A 22906-nucleotide genomic window follows, 5' to 3' on the forward strand; every position below is an offset into this window, starting at 1 on the left:
TTCCATGTTTTTGTGGGCTTTCTGAAACTAGTGTTACTGTTTAATTCTAGTTTTAAGCCATGGTGATCCAATAAGGTACATGGGGTTATTTCAATTTTTTTGTATCTGTTGAGGTTTGTTTTGTTACCTAGTATGTGGTCAGTTTTTAAGAAGGTTCAATGAGGTGCTGAAAGGAATGTATTTTATTTTACGTTTGGATGAAATGTTCTATCAGCCGGGCGATGGTGGCGCATGCCTTTAATCCCAGCACTCGGGAGGCAGAGGCAGGCGGATCTCTGTGAGTTCGAGACCAGCCTGGTCTACAGAGCTAGTTCCAGGACAGGCTCCAAAGCCACAGAGAAACCCTGTCTCGAAAAACAAACAAAAAAAAAAAACCAAAAAAAAAAAAAAAAAGAAATGTTCTATCAATGTCTATTAAGTCCGTTTGAGTCATAACATCTGTCAGTTCCCTTATTTCTCTGTTAATCTTTTGTCTGACAGACTTGTCTAGTGGTGAGAGTGGAGTGTTGAGCTCTCTCACTATTAGTGTGTGGGGTTTAATGTTTTATTTAAGCTTTAGAAGTATTTCTTTTACATACAAGGATGCCCTTGTATTCGGGGCATAGATGTTCAGTATTGAGATTTCCTCTTGAAGGATTTTTCCTGTGACTAATATGAAATGTCCTTCTTTGTCTCTTTTGTTGGTTTTAGTTTGAAGCCTATTTTGTTAGATATTAAGATAGCTACACAAGCTTTTTCTTAGGTCCATTTGATTGGCAATTTTTTTCCCCAACCTTTACTCTGAAGCAATGTCTGTCTTTGAAGTTGAAGTGTGTTTCTTGTATGCAGAAGAAGGATGGATTCTGTTCTCATATCCAATCTGTCAGCCTGTGTCTCTTTATAGGTGAGTTGAGTCCATCTATATTAAGAGATATTAATGATGAGTGATAGCTATCTCCTGTTATTTTAGTTTTCATTGTTGGTGTTGTTATTTTGTGTGTTTTCTCTTTCTTTGTGATTTGCTGCTGTGAGATGATCTATTGTCTGTGTTTTTGTTGATGTGGTCAATTTCCTTGGGTTAGAGTTTTACTTGTAGTACTTTGTGTAGGGCTGGGTTTGTGGCTAGGTATCCGTTAAGTCTGGTTCTGTCATGGAATATCTTGTTTTGTACTTTTATAGTGATTGAAAGTTTTGCTGGGTATAATATTCTGGGCTGGCATCTGTAGTCTCTTTAATGTCTGCATGATGCTCCTATAACCATTTTAAAGGTAGAACTGTTGGTGTCTTTAGAAGATTAGCAACTGGTTGTGCCCTGATTTTGTACAACCTGAATAGTCAGTGACTGTTCTTTATAATATCTTGTAATATATTCACAGAAACATATGTTAATTTATGGTTTGTTTGATTGTAAGATTGGGGGAATATTAATCTGAGCATTCCATTGCTGTAGCAAATCACATCCCTGCAAATTCATTGCTATGTTAGCCACATACTGTTTTAATATTCTCCTCTGTCCTTCCGGCCCTATACATTCAACCTATCTTGTGCTCTGCTTTACCTGAGATAAGTCTTGATCTCTAAAAACTGAACATTTACTTCCTGAAGAGGCCAATTTGGATGCCAAGATTCTGATGAAATTATTATTACATTTGTACCTGTGTACAGACCTTCAATGACAATGTCATTTATTTGTAATTTTAATTTTGGTCTTTTTTTCTTTATAGAAGTTTGCCAAAATACTCATTTCCTGGTTTCTTTCTCCTGAATTTTTTGTTCTCTCTTCTATAGCCAGTCTATCATCCAGAGCAGTATGGTTTCTTACAATAGACATTAGGGTTTTAAATTGCTCTGGGAAGGAGGTTCCTTTATGATGGCAGGAAATGACTGAACCCACTTTGACATAGGGGCTGGCTAGAGGCCCCTCATGGATTTTCCCAATGGCAAAGGATTACCTTGACTATCCCTTGTTGAACTAAATTCATTACTTCAGTGCCTGCCTTGGCCACACCTTCTGCAAAAACCAGAAGGGAGGAGAATTCTGAATGGATTATTCTTAGAAAAAATTGTTTCTAGTAACATCCTGTCTACAAACCTGTTTAAGGTGAACTTGTTTGCCACAATTATAACATTTGACATTTCAAGTTTTTCTCAAATCTCTGGAAATCACCTCTTTCCTACCATGCGTCATCATGGTCATGGGATACAATATTAATTGTATCTTGAAACCATCCCTCCAAAGGTGCTGACCTTGGCTTTAGCAGCCTAATTATCCTTTCGCATAGAGAATTAGCATTTTCAAAAGCCAGAGATTCAATTATTATTTGTCTAACTTCTAAATTTGGTATCATTCTATTTATTGTTGATCTCAATCTTTGTAACAAATCTCTGAAAGTTTCTTTTGGGCCCTGAATGACTTTAGTAAATGTTTTAATCTTTTTTTTCTCCTTCTTCAATTCTGCCCCAAGCATTTAAAGCTGCATGGAATAAAACCAGGGTGTGATCATCATATATAGCTTGCCTTTCTATAGTAGCATCACCTCCTTTTCCAGGTATTTGATCTTAGGGGTTTTCTATACCTCTAGCTTTTCTCTGTTGTTCAATAGTCTTAGCCTCTTCTCTGAACCAGTTACTCCATTGTAATTGTGGAACAGGCTCTAAAACAGCTTTAACCAACTCTATCCAGGCATTAGTGATAATTCTATTGCAAACTGACCATGAGGTTAATATTTGCTTCACAAAAGGTGAATGCATGCCATTTGAGACTATTGCTTCCTTGAATCTCCTTAAATCTAACATTGGTACAGGAGTCCAGCTAGCTGTTAACAGAACCTCTGCCATTTGGAATTCCTGTAAGGTTACTGGATATATTAAGGTTGGTTGTTTGAAAATATTAGGCTGTTCCTCTCTATTCTTACAATGCAATGCTGAAATTAATTCTTCATTAAATTCCTCTGTCTTGATTTGAATATCTCTGTGGCCTGTTTTATTAAGTTTTTCTAAGGTCTGTATCTTAGCATTCAGATTAACCAACTTTTTAGTGATAAGGCAAAATGATAAATCTGATAATGTTTATAATTGATATTGCATGAATCCCATCTAAATTAGAGATCCTCTCATCTGATCATTCCATTTTCAAACTGTCTAGCATATTATCATACAGAGACACAAATCCCTCCAATGTAATGGTGTTTCCCGCTTTTTAATGTGTTTTTTTAAAAAAAAAAACTCTTTCTTTTAACTAATTCCTCTCTTTAAGAATTCCCAGTTGTCTTAGCAAAACTGCCGATGATGTTGATGAAGATGTGAGGCTGATTGCTGCTGTGTACAACAGTAAAAGCCTGACTGAATTTCAAGGCAGCCACCTAGTTTGGTAGCAGTCCAACAAGGGAGTTCAGGGAGAGCCCTCCAGGAAAGGAAAAAAGAAAAACCTAGCTGGCAGGACAGTGACTCTGGCCAGTTGTAGCTCTGGTCTATTCCAGTGACTATAATGCCATAGGCAAACGGCTTTATTGTGAATTTGTATGCCAAGTGCTGGCACCAAATGTAGCATGAATCATAAAAACCCAGAGACAGATATTGGGCTTCAACCTGAGGATCAGAAAAGCCAAGCAGCCAGTCACTGGCTCTTACCTCTACCTCAGACTGAAGTGGACAATCCTACCTCTACATATCCTCAGATAGAGACTGAGACTGAGACCTGTCTCCTTCCATCTTGTATTCCTCTCTGTTGCTGGCATTAAAGGTGTGCACCACCGCCCAGTGTCTATGGCTAACTGCTGTGGCTGCTGGGATCAAAGATGTTTGCTACCACTGCCTGGCCTGTATGAATAACTGATTAGTGTGGCTGCTTTGCACTGATCTTAAGGCAAACTTTATTTATCAAAACACAAATAATATACCACTACATAAGGCCTTTTAAAAATTTTATTTGGTGAATTGTTTGTTTGCTCTTGAACTAGGACCTTGCTTTATTACCAGAGTCACTGAAACTCACGGTGTAGCCCAGGCTGGCATCACATTTGCAGCTATCCTCCTGCCTCAGCATTCCAAGGGCTGGGAACTACAGGAGTGTCTCACCACATGAGTTGACATCTTGGAGAATTGTGGTTAATTATGAAGGGCTGTCAGGAACATATGTGTCACAGGGGAAGTAGGGCCAGGCCATCTGGAGACTGCCTCTAGCCTAGATCCTTGGGGAGCAAAGAACAGCAATCTATCACACCCTTTGTTCCCGCTGGAGGCAGGGGGGTGGACCACAAGACCAGGAGGTGTGACTCCCATTTGCATCTGTCCCCATGTGACTCAGAGAATCCCCTGGAGATGAGGGCATCGGTAAAGAATGTTCACTGCTACAGATGGGAAGACCTGGCAGGAAAAGTACATGGTGCCAGCACACCAGCAGCATCTGTGACATCAGTCAACTGTTTTCATTTGTGTCCTGAATAGCAAACACTTCCTTGAAATTCTTCTCAAACTCAGACTCCAGTCTAAGTCCCATTTGGCCAAAGTTACGGTCCTAGAAAACAACACAGGCAAGAATGATGGTGCTCGTTATCAGTGAGAGAACCATTTCCTCAGCACGTCTACCCTCTGATGGAATCTGTTAACTTCATGGTCCAGTCATATGTAAGGTAACTCAGACTTTGCTGTTTCTGAGAATCTTGTCTATATAAAGTAACAAGCAGAAAATGTTCAGATTGGGGAGTTGACTCAGTGTGTCAATGCTCGCCACACAAGTGTGAGGACCTGAGTTCAGATCCCCCAAACTCATGGAAAGCTTTATGCGGTGACACATATCTGTAATTCCAGCACTCTACAGTGATGACAAATGGATTGCCTTGTGTCAACAAGGTGATATATGAAAAGCACCCACGGTTGCCCTCTAACTTGATCCTCATGTGTAGTACGACACACATGCATCTGCATTTACACATGAACATACACTTACCCATGTATACATACATACACATCACACATGTCCATAACACACACACACACACACACACACACACACACACACACACACACACACACATATATATATATATATATATATATATATATATATATATATATATAAACTAGTGTGAAGTTTTCCAAAAAATGGTCACCACAGGGAGTGGCACTATTAGGAGTTGTAGCTTTATTGGAATAGGTGTGGCCTTGTTGGAGAAAGTGTGTCACTGTGGGCTGGCTTTGAGGTCTCCTATGTTCAAGCTACACCCAGTTAGACACAGATTCTTTCTGCTGCCGTGGATCAACGTGTAAAACTCTCAGCACCTTCTCCAACACCATGTCTGCCTGCACATCATACACCATGATGTTAATGGACTAAACCTCTGCAACTGTAAGCTAGCTCCAAATAAGTTTTCTTTTATAAAAATTTCATGCTCATCGTGTCTATTCACAATGATAGAAACCTTTACTAAGACAACTAGGATCTAGAGAAACAACTTGGTGATCATGCAGGCTGCTGTGATATTAGCTTTGGGGGATCTGAGGTCTTTGACCTCCACAGGTCACTACACTCACATGCACATACACTGTGACATTTCTGCTAAATGCATATACATGCATGTGCATACACACACAAAGAGATTAATATCTTGTGCCATCACACCTAGTGTTATGGAATAATCTTTTTTTACACTCTGAAGATGTGTCTCTGTATTACTTCAGCTACTTAAGGTGCCTTCTGATTGGCTTAGTGAAGAGCTGGATGGCCAACAACTAGTCAGGAGAGGATAGGTGGGACTTCTGGGAAGAGATGGGAATGAGAAGGGCAAGGGATTCTCCAGCCAGATGCAGAGGAAGTCGGATTCACATTACTGAGAAGAGGTAATAAACTGTATGGCAGAACATAAATTAATAATTTAATCTTTAATACTTCAATCTTTAATAATTTAAGCTTTAAGAGCAAGTGGGGAAAAAGACCTAAGCTAATGTCAAGCTTTCAAAACAAGGAATAAGTCTCCAAGTCATTATTTGGGAGCTGGTGGGCCAAAAAAGTCTGGCAACATGTATTTTAAAATACATATATTTTCAAACAAACAAAAAAAAGAAGAGCATATATTTTTAAAAAGACCAATCAATTAATAGATATAAATGTCCTTGTCTGGGGACATGCAGCTTAATTGTCCTCTTTCTGGTCCTCTAGCCTTATAGACTGGGAAGGAAAAGAGCTCTGTGGTGCTGGGGACCTTTCTGTTAGTGTAACACAGTCTACATTATTTTTTTTTTCGAGACAGGGTTTCTCTGTGGCTTTGGAGCCTGTCCTGGAACTAGCTCTGTAGACCAGGCTGGTCTCGAACTCACAGAGATCCGCCTGCCTCTGCCTCCCGAGTGCTGGGATTAAAGGCGTGCACCACCACCGCCCGGCTCACAGTCTACATATTAAATCAAAAAAATATTGTTCACTTCCGGACTTTTTTTCCTTTGAGATAGGGTCTCACACTGTAGACAAGTCAGGCTTTGAACACAAGCCAATCCTCCTGCCTCAGCCTTTGAAGGCATGCCCCACTATGTCAGGCACTCTCAGACTTCTTGCTTATGCAACCTTATTACAGGTACCAGAAATTAGGGAAAGAGTAACCAACCCAGTGGAAAGAAAATGAGATGCAGACAGAGAGGGATGCTGACCTTGAACGTGGTCCTGTGGTTCTGGAAGATGAGCCTCACGTCTTGCACAAACTCTTTCACGTGGGAGTATTTTTTCCCTTGAAGCTTTTTCTTGATCAAGTCCAACCACATAGGTTCCATTATACCCACAGATGTCTCTCTAAACTGGTGACAGAAATAGCAATGGGAGAGTGATGGACATGGCTCAGCTTACCTTCCACAGGGCTCCAGAGTCTGTGGTCCTGGGAGATTGTGATCCCAGTTCCACAAATGGCCCTCACAATCATGTAACATCATAGTTCCCAGTGATGGGAGGGCTCATCGCCATTACTTACATAAAAATAATATGGCATCTTGGAAAAAAAGGAACTCTCAGAACAGCAGTAGATTCTCAAGAGGACAAACTCACACTTCTGCGAGAAAAGAACACTTAGTCAAAGTGACTTACTAAGGCAGAATCCATACACATACCCAGGAGGAAGGCACCACTCAGACATATCTGGAATGTGCCCCAACATGGGTGTCTCTTGATTACAGACTTATAAAGGCTGAGTTAGTTTTTATGCCAATGGGTTGTGCTGTGACTTGGAGGAGCAGGCTCCATCGCTGCTGTTCTGTCCCCAAGCCTGTTTGTGCTCTTCCAGGGGAAAGGCAAAACTGTGGGGTTCACAGGGACTCACCAACTGCTCCTGGGGCGCCATCCGCCTCTGCAGTACCTCAGATTCTGGATGAGTCTGTTGGCTTCCTAAGGACTGCATCCTGCAGAAGATGCAACTCCATGGTGTCCTGAAAAGTTGGACATGAAGTGAACAGGGGACAAGACCTGAAAACAGCCACTGTTCTATGCCTGCCACTGTGCTTTCAGAATGGCTGATGGTGTCATCTGGGAGGAGGTCCCCAGGCTCTGAGGGACCCCATGTGGGATCTTAAGCTGCCAATGCTTTTATCACAGTTGTGGTAGGATACAGTCCTTGGGAAAAGTGGGATTTATGGTGGCTGGTGGGAAGCAGAGAGGCCAGGCTATTAGGTCTGTACACAGAAAATGGTCTTCCACAAATTCTGGGAACTTTAGACTTTGATTGCTCCATATCTACCTGGTTAAATGCAGGTAGTGGTCATGTTTCCTTCTGTCATGAATAAGTACAAAAGAACTTGGCATATGCCACTCTCCATCCTTTGCACGAGGGGCTCTGGTGATCAACTTTGAGGAAAAGGTAGTAGTAGTTAGTGTGCAAAGGGTCTAGCCTTTGTATCAGAGGAGAAATCAACCCTAACACAGAGAACATCAACCTCTTGCTGACAGCATCTAGAAACAGCTCTCTGCACCTTCCTGTTTGGTGTCTTTTAGTAAGAGCTCTTGCTTACCCCCTATTGAGGCATAAGTTCACAATCTACAAGGGTAATGTGTGTGACAAGGAAAGGGTGTCTAGGAGAAGACAGAGAGGGACCACAACTCACTTACTTCTCAGCCTCCACCGCAGGGATGTGACACTCCTCATGGAAGGCTCTGGGACAAGTGTCACAGCAGAAGAGCAATCCTACATTCTGGCACACCTCACATTCATCTGAGTTCTGCATGTAGAAAGTAGAACAGTTACATCACTGAGAGATGAGACCCACAGAGCCACTACTGTGGCAATCCTCAACGTGAAGCCTTTGCATGAACCTGTAGGGGCATGGATGCTTCTTCCTGAGACACTATGAAACACCTTGGAATGTAAATTGCAGAACAAGACTTGGTGCTCTTCAGTGAAGTTTGATTGAAGGGAGCCATGAACCAATCCCAAAACAATCTTCCTTGGAAAACCAAAGATCCTGACACAGAAAGACTAGCAACAAAACAAGATTTTATACAATCTGACAAATTTTTCTATTATATACAAAAAACTGAGTTTCTGAAATAAAATATTAAGTCCATTTTTCCATACAGAAATGGCATCAACTCATCAAAGGGAGATAGATGTACTGAGAATCCAATTTGATGGAGTAAACTAAGAGAATACCACATCCTGTAACTGAGCCATGAACAGGCAATGAATTGAAGAAAGGGTCTGCAAAGGAGTGTTTTAGACACTGGGTTCTGTACCTAGAGAGCCCTGAGCCTGTGGTGGGGACTCTGAGAAGTCAGGGTATGAGTACAGATGACCAGCCAAGTGGGTACAAAGCAAAGGCTGTTGGAATCTTGTAGAAGATTCCACACGACCCAAGAAAATGTGCATGTAAGGCCTGGAGTCACCATCTTTAAAATCCAAGGAGTGTAGTCATGGCAACTACCCAGGGTGGAGACTGCAAGGGTTTTATTTGTGAACCTCTGAGAATGTCTAATTGAGATTATATTAATTACAGTTAACCCTGCCCACTGTGGGTTCCTGGGGTGTGTGCGTGGAGAAAGTGCAGTGATCATAAACATTCATTAACTCATTGCTCTGTGCTCCTGGTGGTGGATGTGATGGGACAGTTGTTTTATGTTTCTCCCACTTCGGCTCCCCTGCAAGGATGACCTGGAGCCTAGAACTGTGAGTCTGTTAAAGCCTGTCCTCCCTTAAGCTGCCTCTGCCAGGGTTTTTATCATAGCCACAGGAAAAGGAAACTGAGACAGAGACCAAAGCTCTGCCATCATTTTCTTGAAGCATAAAGGAGAGCTCTGTTCTATGAAAGAGAAAAACCTTCCCAAATCAATAGAGATTGGACTTCTTGCCAGGCCTAACACAGAGATCCTTTAGTCAAATTTGGCACAGTCACATCTGATGGGAACAGCAAAAGCAAAGCTGGGCCACAAAATGGCCTTCACGCCACCTCTGAGTTTGATCTCCACCTGTTTTGTATTTAAGAGGCTTTTAATAATTGTACATATTTTGTGTGGGACAATGGTCTGTATTCTGCCAATTATATTTTAAATAAACACTGATTGGCCAGTAGCCAGGCAGGAAGTATAGGTGGGACAACCAGACAGGAAGGACAGGTGGGTCAATGAGAACAGGAGAATTCTGGGAAGAAAGAAGTCCTAGTCTGCAGTTGTGGCACAGCCACAGAAGAAGCAAGATGTGACTGCCTCACTGAATAAGGTACCAAGCCACATGGCTAACATAGACATGAATAATGGGCTAACATAAGTTATAAGAATAAGTAAATAAGAAGTCTGAGATACTAGGCCAATCAGTTTATAACTAATGTAAATCTCTGTGTGATTTCTTTGGGGCTTAATGACTGGGGGAATTGGGCAGGACAGAAAACCTCAGACAACACATATTGGGGATATTGGATTGATGAAAAATATTTTATGAATCATTTATGCCTTCTCCCAGGAGTACTGCTTCTAAACTTCCCCAGGAAAGTCTTGAACATACTACCCCTCCTGCTTTTAAGGAGATAGCCTTATCTACCTCCAAGGTCTTCCTTGAATTTGTGATGTACAGAAAAAAAACCAGAGGTCTCTTTATGAGGATATGAGATATTGTTGAAGCATCTGTTCCTGTAGTTACTCGGGATCAAGATAACCAAAACAAAGTAACCTTAAAAAGGTCAACAAAATTTGGTGGGCTAGAGGAGTGATCTGGGCCACAGATCAGATTGCACGCCTCTTCCCACTGTACACTCAGACAATTACATGGCATATACAGCAATAAACTTAGATTATCTGCAGTTATAATGATTGTCAAAGTATGGACTAAAGTGTTGATAAAAAGAATGAGATGTCAGGATCTCCTTTCTTAGAAAAGTTTGCACATACAGAGTCACTGTGGTGTAGTGTGACCAAGGAACAACCAAATGCCAGGATTAGACATATAGACAAATATAGAAATATAAAATATAAGCAATGTATTATACCAAAATTTGAATAATACCTGCAGCACTTTGGGCCTGAAGACTTTTCTTGGGATGCCTCTAGATTCTTAAAAATTGAATTATATGGTTAAGGAATAAAAATAACTGTTTTTTAATGATGTCAAAATATGAGAGATAATGAATGGAAATGATAACTCTGTTCTGTCTATGAATGATGACTAAAAGATGAGCAAAAGAAACTGAAACACATGTCCCAAAACAAATATGATATGCTCTATGTTTTGGAACAACATGAATATATGCCTGATTACTAAATTCTGCATAAACAAAGAAGTACTGTGACTAATAGTCAGTCAGGCTGCAAGATTCTCCTGACCACCATGGCCTGGCTTACCTTCTTCCCTCACAACCTCCCTTGGGAAGCTGGTGGGGCTTTCCTATTGGTCAGTGTCAACACAGGAACCAGAAAGTGTCTGAGTGCTCGTGTACAGGAGCATATGGGTTACTGGTGCCACCTTCAGGAAGAATGGTGACAGGTGGAGAACTGGGTAGTGACTCTATGCCCACATAGAAAACTCCCGCGTCAGACATGATGGAGCATTCCAGGAATCTAGGCACTGAAAAGTTGAGACAGGATGATCCGGAGTTCAAGGCCATGCTTGGCTACATAGTGAGTTTGAAGTCATTTGAGCCCACATGAGATCCTATCTCAAAAAATAATTAAGAAAGAAGAGAGGGAAGGAAAGGAGAAGTGAAAGAAAAATCTCCCATGTAGTCCATGGGCTGTTGGGAAAATTTTTCTTCTTGTGGCTGTCTGAGGGACAAATGTGAGACTGGCCTGAGGACTGGTCCACCACTGAATGAGTGATGGGAAGAAGAGAAGTAGGGAAGGTGAGAGGATCAACCATTCTGTGCCCTCCACCATCTCTGCCTTTAGGAGAAGCCTGACCTGAGGCATCAGTCTTGTTGGTTTTGCTCTATCACCCAAACTACTGGACCACTTTCCTTCCTGGGTCCTTCTCCTTCCTCCTCCAGACACAAGGTTGGAGTTCCTTAGATTTCCGTCCTTGGCCATCCATATGATCAGAGTCACTCTCCAGCTGCAGGTTTCCCTTTGTGTCCTCAGTTTTAGGGTGTCTCATCTCTCCTCTGTACCCCTACATGTCCTAATGCTCAGCAATGTCTCCTCTGGGACCCCCTAGAGGCATCTAGATGCACTCATCCCTTTAAACTGTAGCCATTGTCCTACTGTGCCCTTCTCTTTCTTCGACATTTCCATTTTAGAAAACGTGCTCCATACACCTCCGATCCTGCTTCTCTGCTACCTCTCACTTCCCAAATCCATCCAGTTCCTTGTCCTCAGAACACTAATTATTAAGTTTATTTAAAATTCTGTTTTGTTTACCAAGATCCGCAAAATACAAAAATGCTGGTGAGCGCAGAACATTGACCAGACTGGAAGGATTAGGGAGACTATTCTTGGTTGGCAACTTGACCATATCTGAGATAAACTACAGTCCAGAAATGGAGAACATATTTGATTTGAATCTTGAGGCAGGAAGACAACATGTCCTTGATCAGGATTTTGAGCCACAATGACACACGCATTTATTTCAGATCTTAAGTCCAAGATACATCTTTAATCTGGGCCACAGCTTCTGTTGGAAGCCTATATAAGGAAAATGGAAGAAGGAAGAGATCATTCATTCTTCTTTTCCTGGTTGCCCTTGCCGTGCCAGCACATCTGTTCCTTCACTGGCACTGGCACCTACTTCTTTGAGGTTCTAGTATATACAGAGGACCAGCTGAGATACCCAGCCTCATGGGACTGTGCTACTACTAGATTCTTGGACTTTCCATTCACAACTAGCCCATGTTGAATTAGTTAGACTGCAGTCAGTAAGTCATTCCAATAAAGTCCCTTTATGTGTAGATAGATAGATAAGCAGACGGATATATATATATATATGATATATATGGATGGATAGATAGATAGATAGATGATAGATGGATAGATGGATAGAGAGATAGAGAGATAGATAGATAGATAGATAGATAGATAGATAGATAGATAGATAGATAGATAGAAAATAGATAGATGATAGATGGATAGATAGATAGATAGATAGATAGATAGATAGATAGATAGATGATAGATGGATAGATAGATAGATAGATAGATAGATAGATGATAGATGGATAGATAGATAGATAGATAGATAGATGATAGATGGATAGATAGATGATAGATAGATAGATAGATAGATAGATAGATAGATAGATAGATAGATTCTTTCCATGAATTCTATGACTCTAGAGAACCCTGACTAATACAGATTTTGGTACCAGAGTGGTTCTACAAAAAGAGAAGTAGAAAGATGAATCTTCTAAGTATCTGGAATAGGTTAACATCTCCACAGGCACTCCATCTCCTGGGGAACTCAGAAAGTACTGAAAGCCCATAGTGTGAACTGTATTACAAACTTAAAAATATAAATGTTCTTGACTATCTAGATTAAACAATTGTGAGTGTCAATTTGGTGACCCTATGTATGAAACTTTGGACAGTTTGGGGAAAAATAAGATAAATGATGCTGCTGGCTGGTTGTTCTTTGCATCCCTGGATAAACTGATAAGAGAATAGGAATGAGCTCCATGATAAAATTAACCAATTTCAGAATACAGTGGAGGACAATGAATTTAAAGCTGACCTGCTCCAGATGTGAATAAATAGTCTAAAATTTTCTAAGTGTGCCATGGAAAAGAATCTTCCTGCCGGTAACCACAGAGTTCAAGTTGTGGGCAAACTGAATCTCTTATTACAAGGTTGCCTGAATTAGAGTCTGAATTCAAGTCTCAGTCTCAGAGGGTCAGCATAGAAAGTAAGGATGTCAATTGGTAAAGAATGGGATCCTATGTCTTGGGGTGGAGGTGTGTGGGAGGACTCTACTGAAGCTGAAAACTTTGAACCCTCAGATTCTCAAGGGTTTACCTCATCTGAAGGAGTACACTCTCAACCCCACCCTTTCACCTTTTACTGAGGTAATAAGTCCTTCATTGTCTGCTAAACCAGCAGAGGCTTTCTCTGAAATGCCAAGAAAGACAATACTGATGTCCCTCAAGGCCTACCAGTAATTGCTTTTAGTCCTATAACCAGACTCAAGGCAAAGCAGACTCCTAGAGCAGATACAGAAAGTGTAGTCCATGAAAAAATTGTGCTACACTACTAAGGAGCTTACGGGTTTTGCTAATTCATTCAAGCAGAAATCTTGGGAAGATATGTGGACATGGATCTTAAAGGTGTGGGATAATGGTGGAAGGAACATAAAACTGGATCTAGCTGAGTTTATTGGCAGGGGCCCACTGAGTGGAGATTCTAGGTTTAATATGGAATCTCGCACAAAATAATATAGGTGTCAAAAGCTTGTCTGAATAGTTGGCTGAAGCATTTATCAAAAGTTGGCCTATTGAAGAGGAGTTGGAGATGACTGATATCCCTTGGCTTAGTGTTGATGAAGGGATTGTAAGGCTCACGGAAACTACAATGCCAAGATGGGTCCGCTGTGAGGAACCTAATCCTCCACAATGGAAAGGCCCAGAAGATATGCCCCTCACAAAATCCTATAAGGTGCAAAATGGTGGGAGGGGCATCAGCACATTTGAAGAGTGTTGTTGTCACCCTTTTTTTTTTTTTTTGGTACCAGACCTTCGGGTTGGAGATGCTGCTGCTCAACTGGCCAAATTAAATACAATGAGTTTAACTGGAACAGTTCACAGCACTGAGTCTTCAGAGACTATTGCCAGGTGACTATAGCTATCACAATGGGCAGTGTAGACAAAACAATGTTCATAATGGCTGAACCTATAATTGTCAGCACAGCTTTACAGTGAGTTTTACAGTGGCATTACTCATATGGATCTTTGGTACTGGTCAATCAATCATGGTTCTTCCAGGCATGAAACAGATAAGAAACCTACTGCAGTTCTGTTTGACCTCTTTAAGTCAAAAAAAATCCTTAAATATTTAAAAGGAAGGCTACACTGGGTCATGGCAAAAGGCAATCCTGGCCAGTGATATGGGATTTCCCTATGTATGCTGTGATTATCATTGATGAATAAAGAAACTGCTTTGAACCTATAGCAGGGCAAAAGTTAGGTAGGTGGGGAAAACTAAACTGAATGCTGGGAGAAAGAAGGAGGAGTCAATAGAGAAGCCATGAGCCTCCGCCAGAGACAGATACACTGAAACTTTGCTAGCAGGCCATGACCTTGTGGTGTTACACAGATTACTAAAAATGGGTTAAATTAAGATGTAAGAGTTAGCAAATAAGAAGCTAGAGCTAATGGGCCAAGCAGCGATTTAAATAATATGGTTTCTGTGTGATTATTTCAGTTCTGGGCAGCCAGGACTAACAAGCGACCTTCCTTCAACAGGCCAGTGAATCAGTTTCTACACTTGAGCTACTTTGCAGATCCAGAACATCTTTAATGAAAGGGTAACCAGATTCCCCTGAGAAAGAACCCCAATAAGACACCTATAATGCCTTTTCCTTGGTACCTATCAATTAGGACAACCAGAAGCAATTTGCTTTCAGTTGGCAAAACCAACAGTATAACTTTACAGTTTACCTCAGGGATGTAATAACTCTGCTGCCCTGTGTCATAACTTAGTTAGAAGGGATCTTGTTTGTCTGTCTCTTCCAAAAAATATCACACTGGTGCACTATATTGACAACATTATAATAATTGGACCAGTGAGCAGGAACCACTTTGAACTCATTGGTAACATGGGAAATAAATCCAGCCAAAATTCAAGGACCTTCTACCTCAATGGAATTCTTAGAAATTCAGTAGTGTGAGGCATGCAAAGATATTCCTTCTAAGGTGAAGGATAAGTTATTGCACCTAGTTCCTCCCACCATCAAGAAAGAAGCATAACATTTAGTGGGCCTATCTGGATCCTGAAGATCCAGATCCTTGGGTGTGTTACTTCAGCCCATATACCAAGTGCCTCAGAAAGTTGCTGTCTTTGTGGGTGGCCTGGAAAAGGAGAAGGCTCTTCAGCAGGTCTGGGATGCTCTATCACTTGGACCTTATGATCCAGCAGACCCTATGGTACTTGAGGTGTCAGTGGAAGAGAGGGATGTCGTTTGGAGCCTTTGGCAGATTCCCTATAGATGAATCACAGAAGACCTTTGGGATTTTGGAACAATGTTCTACCATCATCTGCAGACAACTATTCCTTTGAAGGAAAGCTTTTGGCCTGCCGTTAGGCCTTCGTGGAGACTGAACATTTGACAATGGGCCACCAAGTTACCATGTGGCTTGAAATTCTCATCATGAGATGAGTGTTATTGAACCCATCAAGTCATAAAGTAGGAGGTTCACAGGAGCAATCTGTTATCAAATGGAAGTAGTATATACGTGATTGCACCTGAACAGGTCCTGAAGGCACAAGCAAGTTTCATAAAGAAGTTGTAGCTGGGTGGTGGTGGCAGTGTATGCCTTTAATCCCAGAACTTGGGAGGCAGAGGCAGGTAGAACTCTGTGATTACAAGGCCAGTTTGGTCTACAGAGTTAGTTCCAGGATGGTGAGGGCTGTTACACAGAGAAACCCTGTCTTGAAAAAAAGAGAACAAGTTGCCCAAATGCCTATGGTTTCTATTCCTGTTACAATGCTGTCTGCTGCCAAGCATGCACCTATGGCCTTATAGGGGTTCCCTATGATCAGCTGACTAAAAAAGAAAAGACTAGGGTCTGGTTTATTGATGGTTCTGCATATATGCAGGCACTAACCAGAAGGGGGCAGTTGCAGCATTACAACCCCTTCCTGGAACAACCCTTGATGTGGGAGTCCCCTCTGTGTGCTGTGATTACCATTAATGAATAAAGAAACTGCCTTGACCTGTTGATAGGACAGAACTTAGGTAGGTGGAGAAGACTGGACTGAATTCTGGGAGAAAGAAGGGCAGAGTCAAGGAACGCCATGGATCCGCCACTGGAGATAGACATGCTGAAGTTTTGCTGATAGGCCATGATCTCATGGTGATACATGATTAATAAAAAATGGGTTAAATTAAGATCTAAGAGTTAGCCAATAAGAATCTAGAGTTAATGGGCCAAGCAATGATTAAATTAATACAGTTTCTGTGTGGTTATTTCAGTTCTGGGCAGCTGAGATGAACAAGGGGGCCCTCCTTGCAAGAAACTCTGAAAGATACTAGTAAAGGAAAATTTTCACAGTGGGCAGAACTTCAGGAGGTACACATGCCACTGCAATTTGTTTGGAGAGATGTGCAATTGTTCACTGATTCCTGGGCTGTAGTCAATGAATAGTCAGGGACTTGGAAAGAGCATGACTGGAAAACTGGTGAGAAAGACATCTGGGGAAGAAGTATGTGGATAGAGCTCTCCAAATGGGCAAAGGATGCAAAGATACTTGTGTCCCATGTAAATGCCCATCAGAAAGTGACTTTGGCTAAGGAGGAGTTCAATTATCAGGTAGTGGTTAGTCTCTTTCCCAAGATATTCCTGTCATTGCTCAATGGGCCCTTGAATGAAGAAGCCATGATAACTGAGATGAGGTTATGCCTGGGCTCAACAACATGGGCTTCTGTTCACCGAGGCAGTAAGAAGGATTATGTCTGGAGAGAAGGAGATACTTTAGGGCATCTCTTAGTGCTACCGTATCCTATGATTAAAGTTAATGGAAAATTACAGCAACCTAATCGAGGCAAGATGACAAAGAGCACAGACCCATCAGGAATATAGGTATGGATCATTTTTCTGGTAAAAAGAGCTAAGATCTGTTGTCATGCTTTCCTCGGGTGGAGGAAATACAGAATAGGTAGTAGAGGAAAGCAGATCTAAAGACCATCTAAGGCCACGTGATCAGTTGCAGAAATGAGGATTATAACCAACACGAGTGCTTCTGATGTATTTTGCTAAGAATGTATTTGTGCAGATATTTGTTCTTTCCATATCCTTATCATATGTTGTAACAACTAAGAGAATACTAATAGATTGTCCCCTGAGGGACATTGCCACCTATTCTGAATTTAAAATTTGTTTGTGGTTATATGAGGGATAGTTATGTCATATTAGGTGCAATTATGACCTGGTTTGCTATAGAGATGCATATTGATACAAATTTAAAATCAATTTTGTTATACATGTATATATATTTCTGTTCTTGATTAAAGTATTGTGTTTTGCAGCTCATTTGAAAATGTAATACATAATTAAGAAATAAAGGTTAATAGATAATCATCTATAGTAGTCAAGCTTATAGTCATGTTAGGTTTTTTAGATATATAGAGATCTATTTCAGTTAGATAGGTTTTCTTTAAATCTTTCAGAGACCTTCAGAAAATGACATTTAAAATATTTAAATTATTAACTTAAGACATCTCATGACAACGAAACTCATGTGCTTCTGGCAGCACCAATCTACTTCAAGAGGATGATGGGCATCAAAGAGGCTCCTTATGGAGTTTGTTAGCCATTTGGGCAAGAAACTGCTCTTGCCTGGACTGCTTAATGTTATGCTGCATAAACTCGGCATGCAGGATTCACAGAGAAATGACTGCTGGAGTTGCCTAAAGAAGGTGAGACAGTCCTTCAGGGTTCCTGCTTCATGAAAGAATCTGCCAGACATTCTGCAGGACACAAAAGAAAGTGACTGACAAACTGCCAATATAGGTGGAACTGTCTTTGAAATTTCCGTTTTATGGAAAAGTCTGCTGTATACTATGGACCTGTAGACTGAAGATGGATGCCCCAACAGTACAGAAGAATTTTGGGTGACTGTCCAGGCAGTAAGATGTCTCTGTCAATTCTAGAGTTTTGTAAGTTGCTTACAATATGCTTCCTGTTAACTTAGATAATATTATATCCTTCTGGAGTCTTTGATGGAGTTGAAAAGTAGATAGTTATAATTATAGTTTTCCTTGGTTATGACAAGAGATAAAGTAGATATAAATATTGTAACTATAATTCTTGCTTGATAACTCTTTTGCTATATGTAAGTTTACGATGCTAAAGTTAAAACCGTCTTTTTCATTTAAACAGAAAAGGGGAAATGGTGTAGGAAGTCCTTCTGTTTATGTTTTGCTTTTATTGCTTAATTAATAAAGAAACTGCTTTGGGCTTATAGCAAGACAGAACAGAGCTAGTCAGGGAAAACTAAACTGAATGCTGGGAGAAAGAAGGCAGGGTCAGAGAGACATCATGGAGTGGCCAGAGGGGAAAGATACGAGTTGCCAGCTGGGACCTTGCTGGTAGGCCATGAACCTCATGGTAAAATATAAAATAATAGAAATTGGTTAATCTAAGAGATAAGAATGAGCTATAAATATGCATAAGCTAATAGGCCAAGCGTGTCGTAATTAATACAGTTTCTGTGTGGTTATTTTGGGGCTGAGCAGCCAGGAACAAACAAGCAGACTCCAACAACACAGGTTAACATATAATGTGCTTGTGAGTGTACATGGCATAGTTAAATTATGTTTAGGCATTATTATGACCTTGTCATTGTTTTTATTTGAAAATTAATCATGACATAGGAGATACAATTGTGTGTCCAGTTGACAGAAGGTGGATTTTGATGACTATTCTTTGTTGTCAAGTTGACTATATCTGGAATGAACTACAATCCAGAAATGGAGGCACATCTGTGATCCAGATATTGTGGCAGGAAGACAGAATGCCTTAGATATGGATCTTGAGGTGGAATGACACACACCTTTAATCCAGACCTTGAGGCGGGAAGACACATTGATAATCTGGTCCAAACCCTCTGCTGGAAGCCTATATAAAGACATGGAAGAAAGAAGGATTGGTTCTTCTTTACCTGCTTGCCCTTGCCTTGTCAGCACATCCATCCCTTCATTGGCACTGGAGTGGAGCCTACTTCTTCAGGGTTCCAGCATGTACAGAGGACCAGCTGAGACACCAGCCTCATGGGACTGAACACTTACTAGATTCTTGGATTTTCCATTCACAACAAACCTTGGTTGGGTTAGTTGGATTGCAGCCCTTAAGTCATTCAAATAAATTATATATATATTTATATTATATTTATTAAATATTTTTAAAATTTATATATATATGTGTGTGTGTGTATGAATAGAGGGATTCCTTCTATAAGTTCTGTGACTCTAGAGAACCCCGATTAATACAAATGGTGTACCTATGCTTGAAAACCATCCAAGGTGACTGAGGAAAAATACCCTGTGAATTGTTCAGTGGTGATGGTTTTGGTCCTAGCCAGATGGGATTCCTGATGGCGCCCTTCACAGTGACCTTAGGGAATTCATGAGGCATGAGGACCTACTTACTCTGCAGGCAGCCGTCTGTAGGAAGTGGAGCGATCCAGACCTAGGATTTATGCATGAAGCCTGGCCTGTTCCTCCTGAGCTCTACATGCATTTGGGATGCATGCTGAGACATGTTCTTTCCACACACTGCCTTTTACAGACACTGTCTCTTCTTGTATTTGCTCTTTTTCTTTCATTCACAGCCAGCCACGCCCACTGCCACTCCAGACCCTGTGCCAGGGACCCCAGAGATCTGGATCTCTGTCTCCTTCCCTCACCTTTAGTGTAAATGAGAACACGTGGTGAAACACATGGTAGGATGAGAACACGTGCTAACACATGGCAGGATGTGAACATGAGTATACATGCTAACACATGGTAGTATGAGAACATGAGAACATGTGCTAACACATGGTAGGATGAGAACATGAGAACACGTGCTAACACATGGTAGGATGAGAACATGAGTATACATGCTAACACATGGTAGGATGAGAACATGAGTATACATGCTAACACATGGTAGGATGAGAACACGTGCTAACACATGGTAGGATGAGAACATGAGAACACATGGTGAATCACATGGTAGGATGAGAACATGAGAACACGTGGTGAAACACATGGTAGGATGAGAACATGAGAACACATGCTAACACATGGTAGGATGAGAACATGAGAACACATGCTAACACATGGTAGGATGAGACCATGAGAACACATGCTAACACATGGTAGGATGAGAACATGAGAACACATGCTAACACATGGTAGGATGAGAACATGAGAACACATGCTAACACATGGTAGGATGAGAACATGAGAACACATGCTAACACATGGTAGGATGAGAACATGAGAACACATGCTAACACATGGTAGGATGAGACCATGAGAACACATGCTAACACATGGTAGGATGAGACCATGAGAACACATGCTAACACATGGTAGGATGAGACCATGAGAACACATGCTAACACATGGTAGGATGAGAACATGAGAACACATGCTAACACATGGTAGGATGGGAACATGAGAACACATGCTAACACATGGTAGGATGAGAACATGAGAACACATGCTAACACATGGTAGGATGAGACCATGAGAACACATGCTAACACATGGTAGGATGAGAACATGAGAACACATGCTAACACATGGTAGGATGAGAACATGAGAACACATGCTAACACATGGTAGGATGAGAACATGAGAACACGTGCTAACACATGGTAAAATGAGAACATGAGAACACATGCTAACACATGGTAGGATGAGAACATGAGAACACATGCTAACACATGGTAGGATGAGAACATGAGAACATGTGCTAACACATGGTAGGATGAGAACATGAGAACACATGGTGAATCACATGGTAGGATGAGAACATGAGAACATGCTAACACATGGTAGGATGAGAACATGAGAACACATGCTAACACATGGTAGGATGGGAACATGAGAACACATGCTAACACATGGTAGGATGAGAACATGAGAACACATGCTAACACATGGTAGGATGAGAACATGAGAACACACGCTAGCACATGGTAGGATGGGAACATGAGAACACACGCTAGCACATGGTAGGATGGGAACATGAGAACACATGGTGAATCACATGGTAGGATGAGAACATGAGAACACGTGCTAACACATGGTAGGATGAGAACATGAGAACACATGCTAACACATGGTAGGATGAGAACATGAGAACATGTGCTAACACATGGTAGGATGAGAACATGAGAACACATGCTAACACACGGTAGGATGAGAACATGAGAACACATGCTAACACATGGTAGGATGAGAACATGAGAACACGTGCTAACACATGGTACGATGAGACCATGAGAATACATGCTAACACATGGTACGATGAGAACACGTGCTAACACATGGTACGATGAGAACATGAGAACACATGCTAACACATGGTAGGATGAGAACATGAGAATACATGCTAACACATGGTAGGATGAGACCATGAGAACACATGCTAACACACGGTAGGATGAGACCATGAGAACACGTGCTAACACATGGTAGGATGAGACCATGAGAACACATGCTAACACACGGTAGGATGAGACCATGAGAACACACGCTAGCACATGGTAGGATGAGAACAGGAGAACACGTGCTAACACATGGTAGGATGAGAACATGAGAACACGTGGTGAAAGACATGGTAGGATGAGAACACGTGCTAACACATGGTAGGATGAGAACATGAGAATACATGCTAACACATGGTAGGATGAGACCATGAGAACACGTGGTGAAAGACATGGTAGCATCGATGCTTCTGGCCCAAGCACACAGACTGGCTCCTCCTGTCTGGGTGGGGAACAAATCTGGTAATCTTTGTTCATCGCCCAGGGCAACACACCCAAGCAGACAGGGACCCTTTCAGGGGAGAGGCGACTAAGGTGAAGGCTGGGAGTTTCCAGGGATTGCAGCTAAGAGTCAGTACTTACCTGAGAGTTAGCTGGGGCACTAGACAAATCCTGTGTTCTCTGCTGAAAGAGAAAATTTGAATGACAATGTTAAATGTAAGATTTAAATGATAGTTGTTTAAATTAGTTTTATCACCACCACCATTATTGATGTTATTTTTGAGATAGGTCTTGGGTAGGCCAGGCTGGTTTTAGATTCACTATATAACCAGTTGGGGCTGGACTTGAACTACTGATCTTCGTGTTTCTACATATGGAACATGGAGTGCTGGCATTCCAAGAATGTGCCGTCATCCAAGGCTAAAATTAGTATTATTACTGGGAGTCGACGGGGTAGGAACAGCTCAAGAATTCCCATCTAACAAATTAAAGCTTAATGCCAACAGGAAAATCAAAGAAGCTACTTCAGTCTCATAAGGCCACCACCTAACCTCCCACTAAGGGTTTTTAGTCATGGCCACTCAAATGTATTTCTCAATTTCACTTTCACCTCAGCCTTTAGAAGCCATGGTCTCACCCACCTGTAGGGGGTTCCCAGAATCTCTCCCACTTGACAGAGGGCACTCACTCTAGAGTTTTTTGATTGAAAATATTGGTTTAATTCATTCTGTCTGGAGGGTTTCTCTTAAATATATCTACTTCTTTTCCATACCTATTTTTATGGACCTGTACATCTCTCCAGAGAAACAGGTGATGTCAAACTATTATTGGACCCAAAACAAGTTCCACTCC

At 41.3% G+C, this 22906-nt stretch overlaps 1 protein-coding gene across 3 annotated transcripts in view; it reads right to left on the bottom strand.

The window, feature by feature from the left end:
- Window positions 1-3894: 3894 nt before the first annotated feature.
- Window positions 3895-22906, bottom strand: part of LOC142837078 (nuclear body protein SP140-like protein) — a 62866-nt gene continuing 43854 nt past the window's right edge. For 2 of the 3 annotated variants that reach the window (XM_075951955.1, XM_075951957.1), the window contains 6 exons: window positions 22196-22237; window positions 8060-8169; window positions 7278-7383; window positions 6933-7010; window positions 6619-6762; window positions 3895-4495 (listed from right to left, as the gene is read on the bottom strand). In XM_075951955.1, coding sequence (XP_075808070.1) covers window positions 4397-4495; window positions 6619-6762; window positions 6933-7010; window positions 7278-7383; window positions 8060-8169; window positions 22196-22237 — 579 coding nt within the window. In that variant the 3' untranslated portion in view covers window positions 3895-4396. The remainder of the gene's footprint in view (window positions 4496-6618; window positions 6763-6932; window positions 7011-7277; window positions 7384-8059; window positions 8170-22195; window positions 22238-22906) is intronic. The other variant, XM_075951956.1, reaches the window with a different exon arrangement.

The sequence above is a fragment of the Microtus pennsylvanicus genome, chromosome 17 (assembly GCF_037038515.1).
Source record: "Microtus pennsylvanicus isolate mMicPen1 chromosome 17, mMicPen1.hap1, whole genome shotgun sequence".
Lineage (NCBI taxonomy): Eukaryota > Metazoa > Chordata > Mammalia > Rodentia > Cricetidae > Microtus > Microtus pennsylvanicus.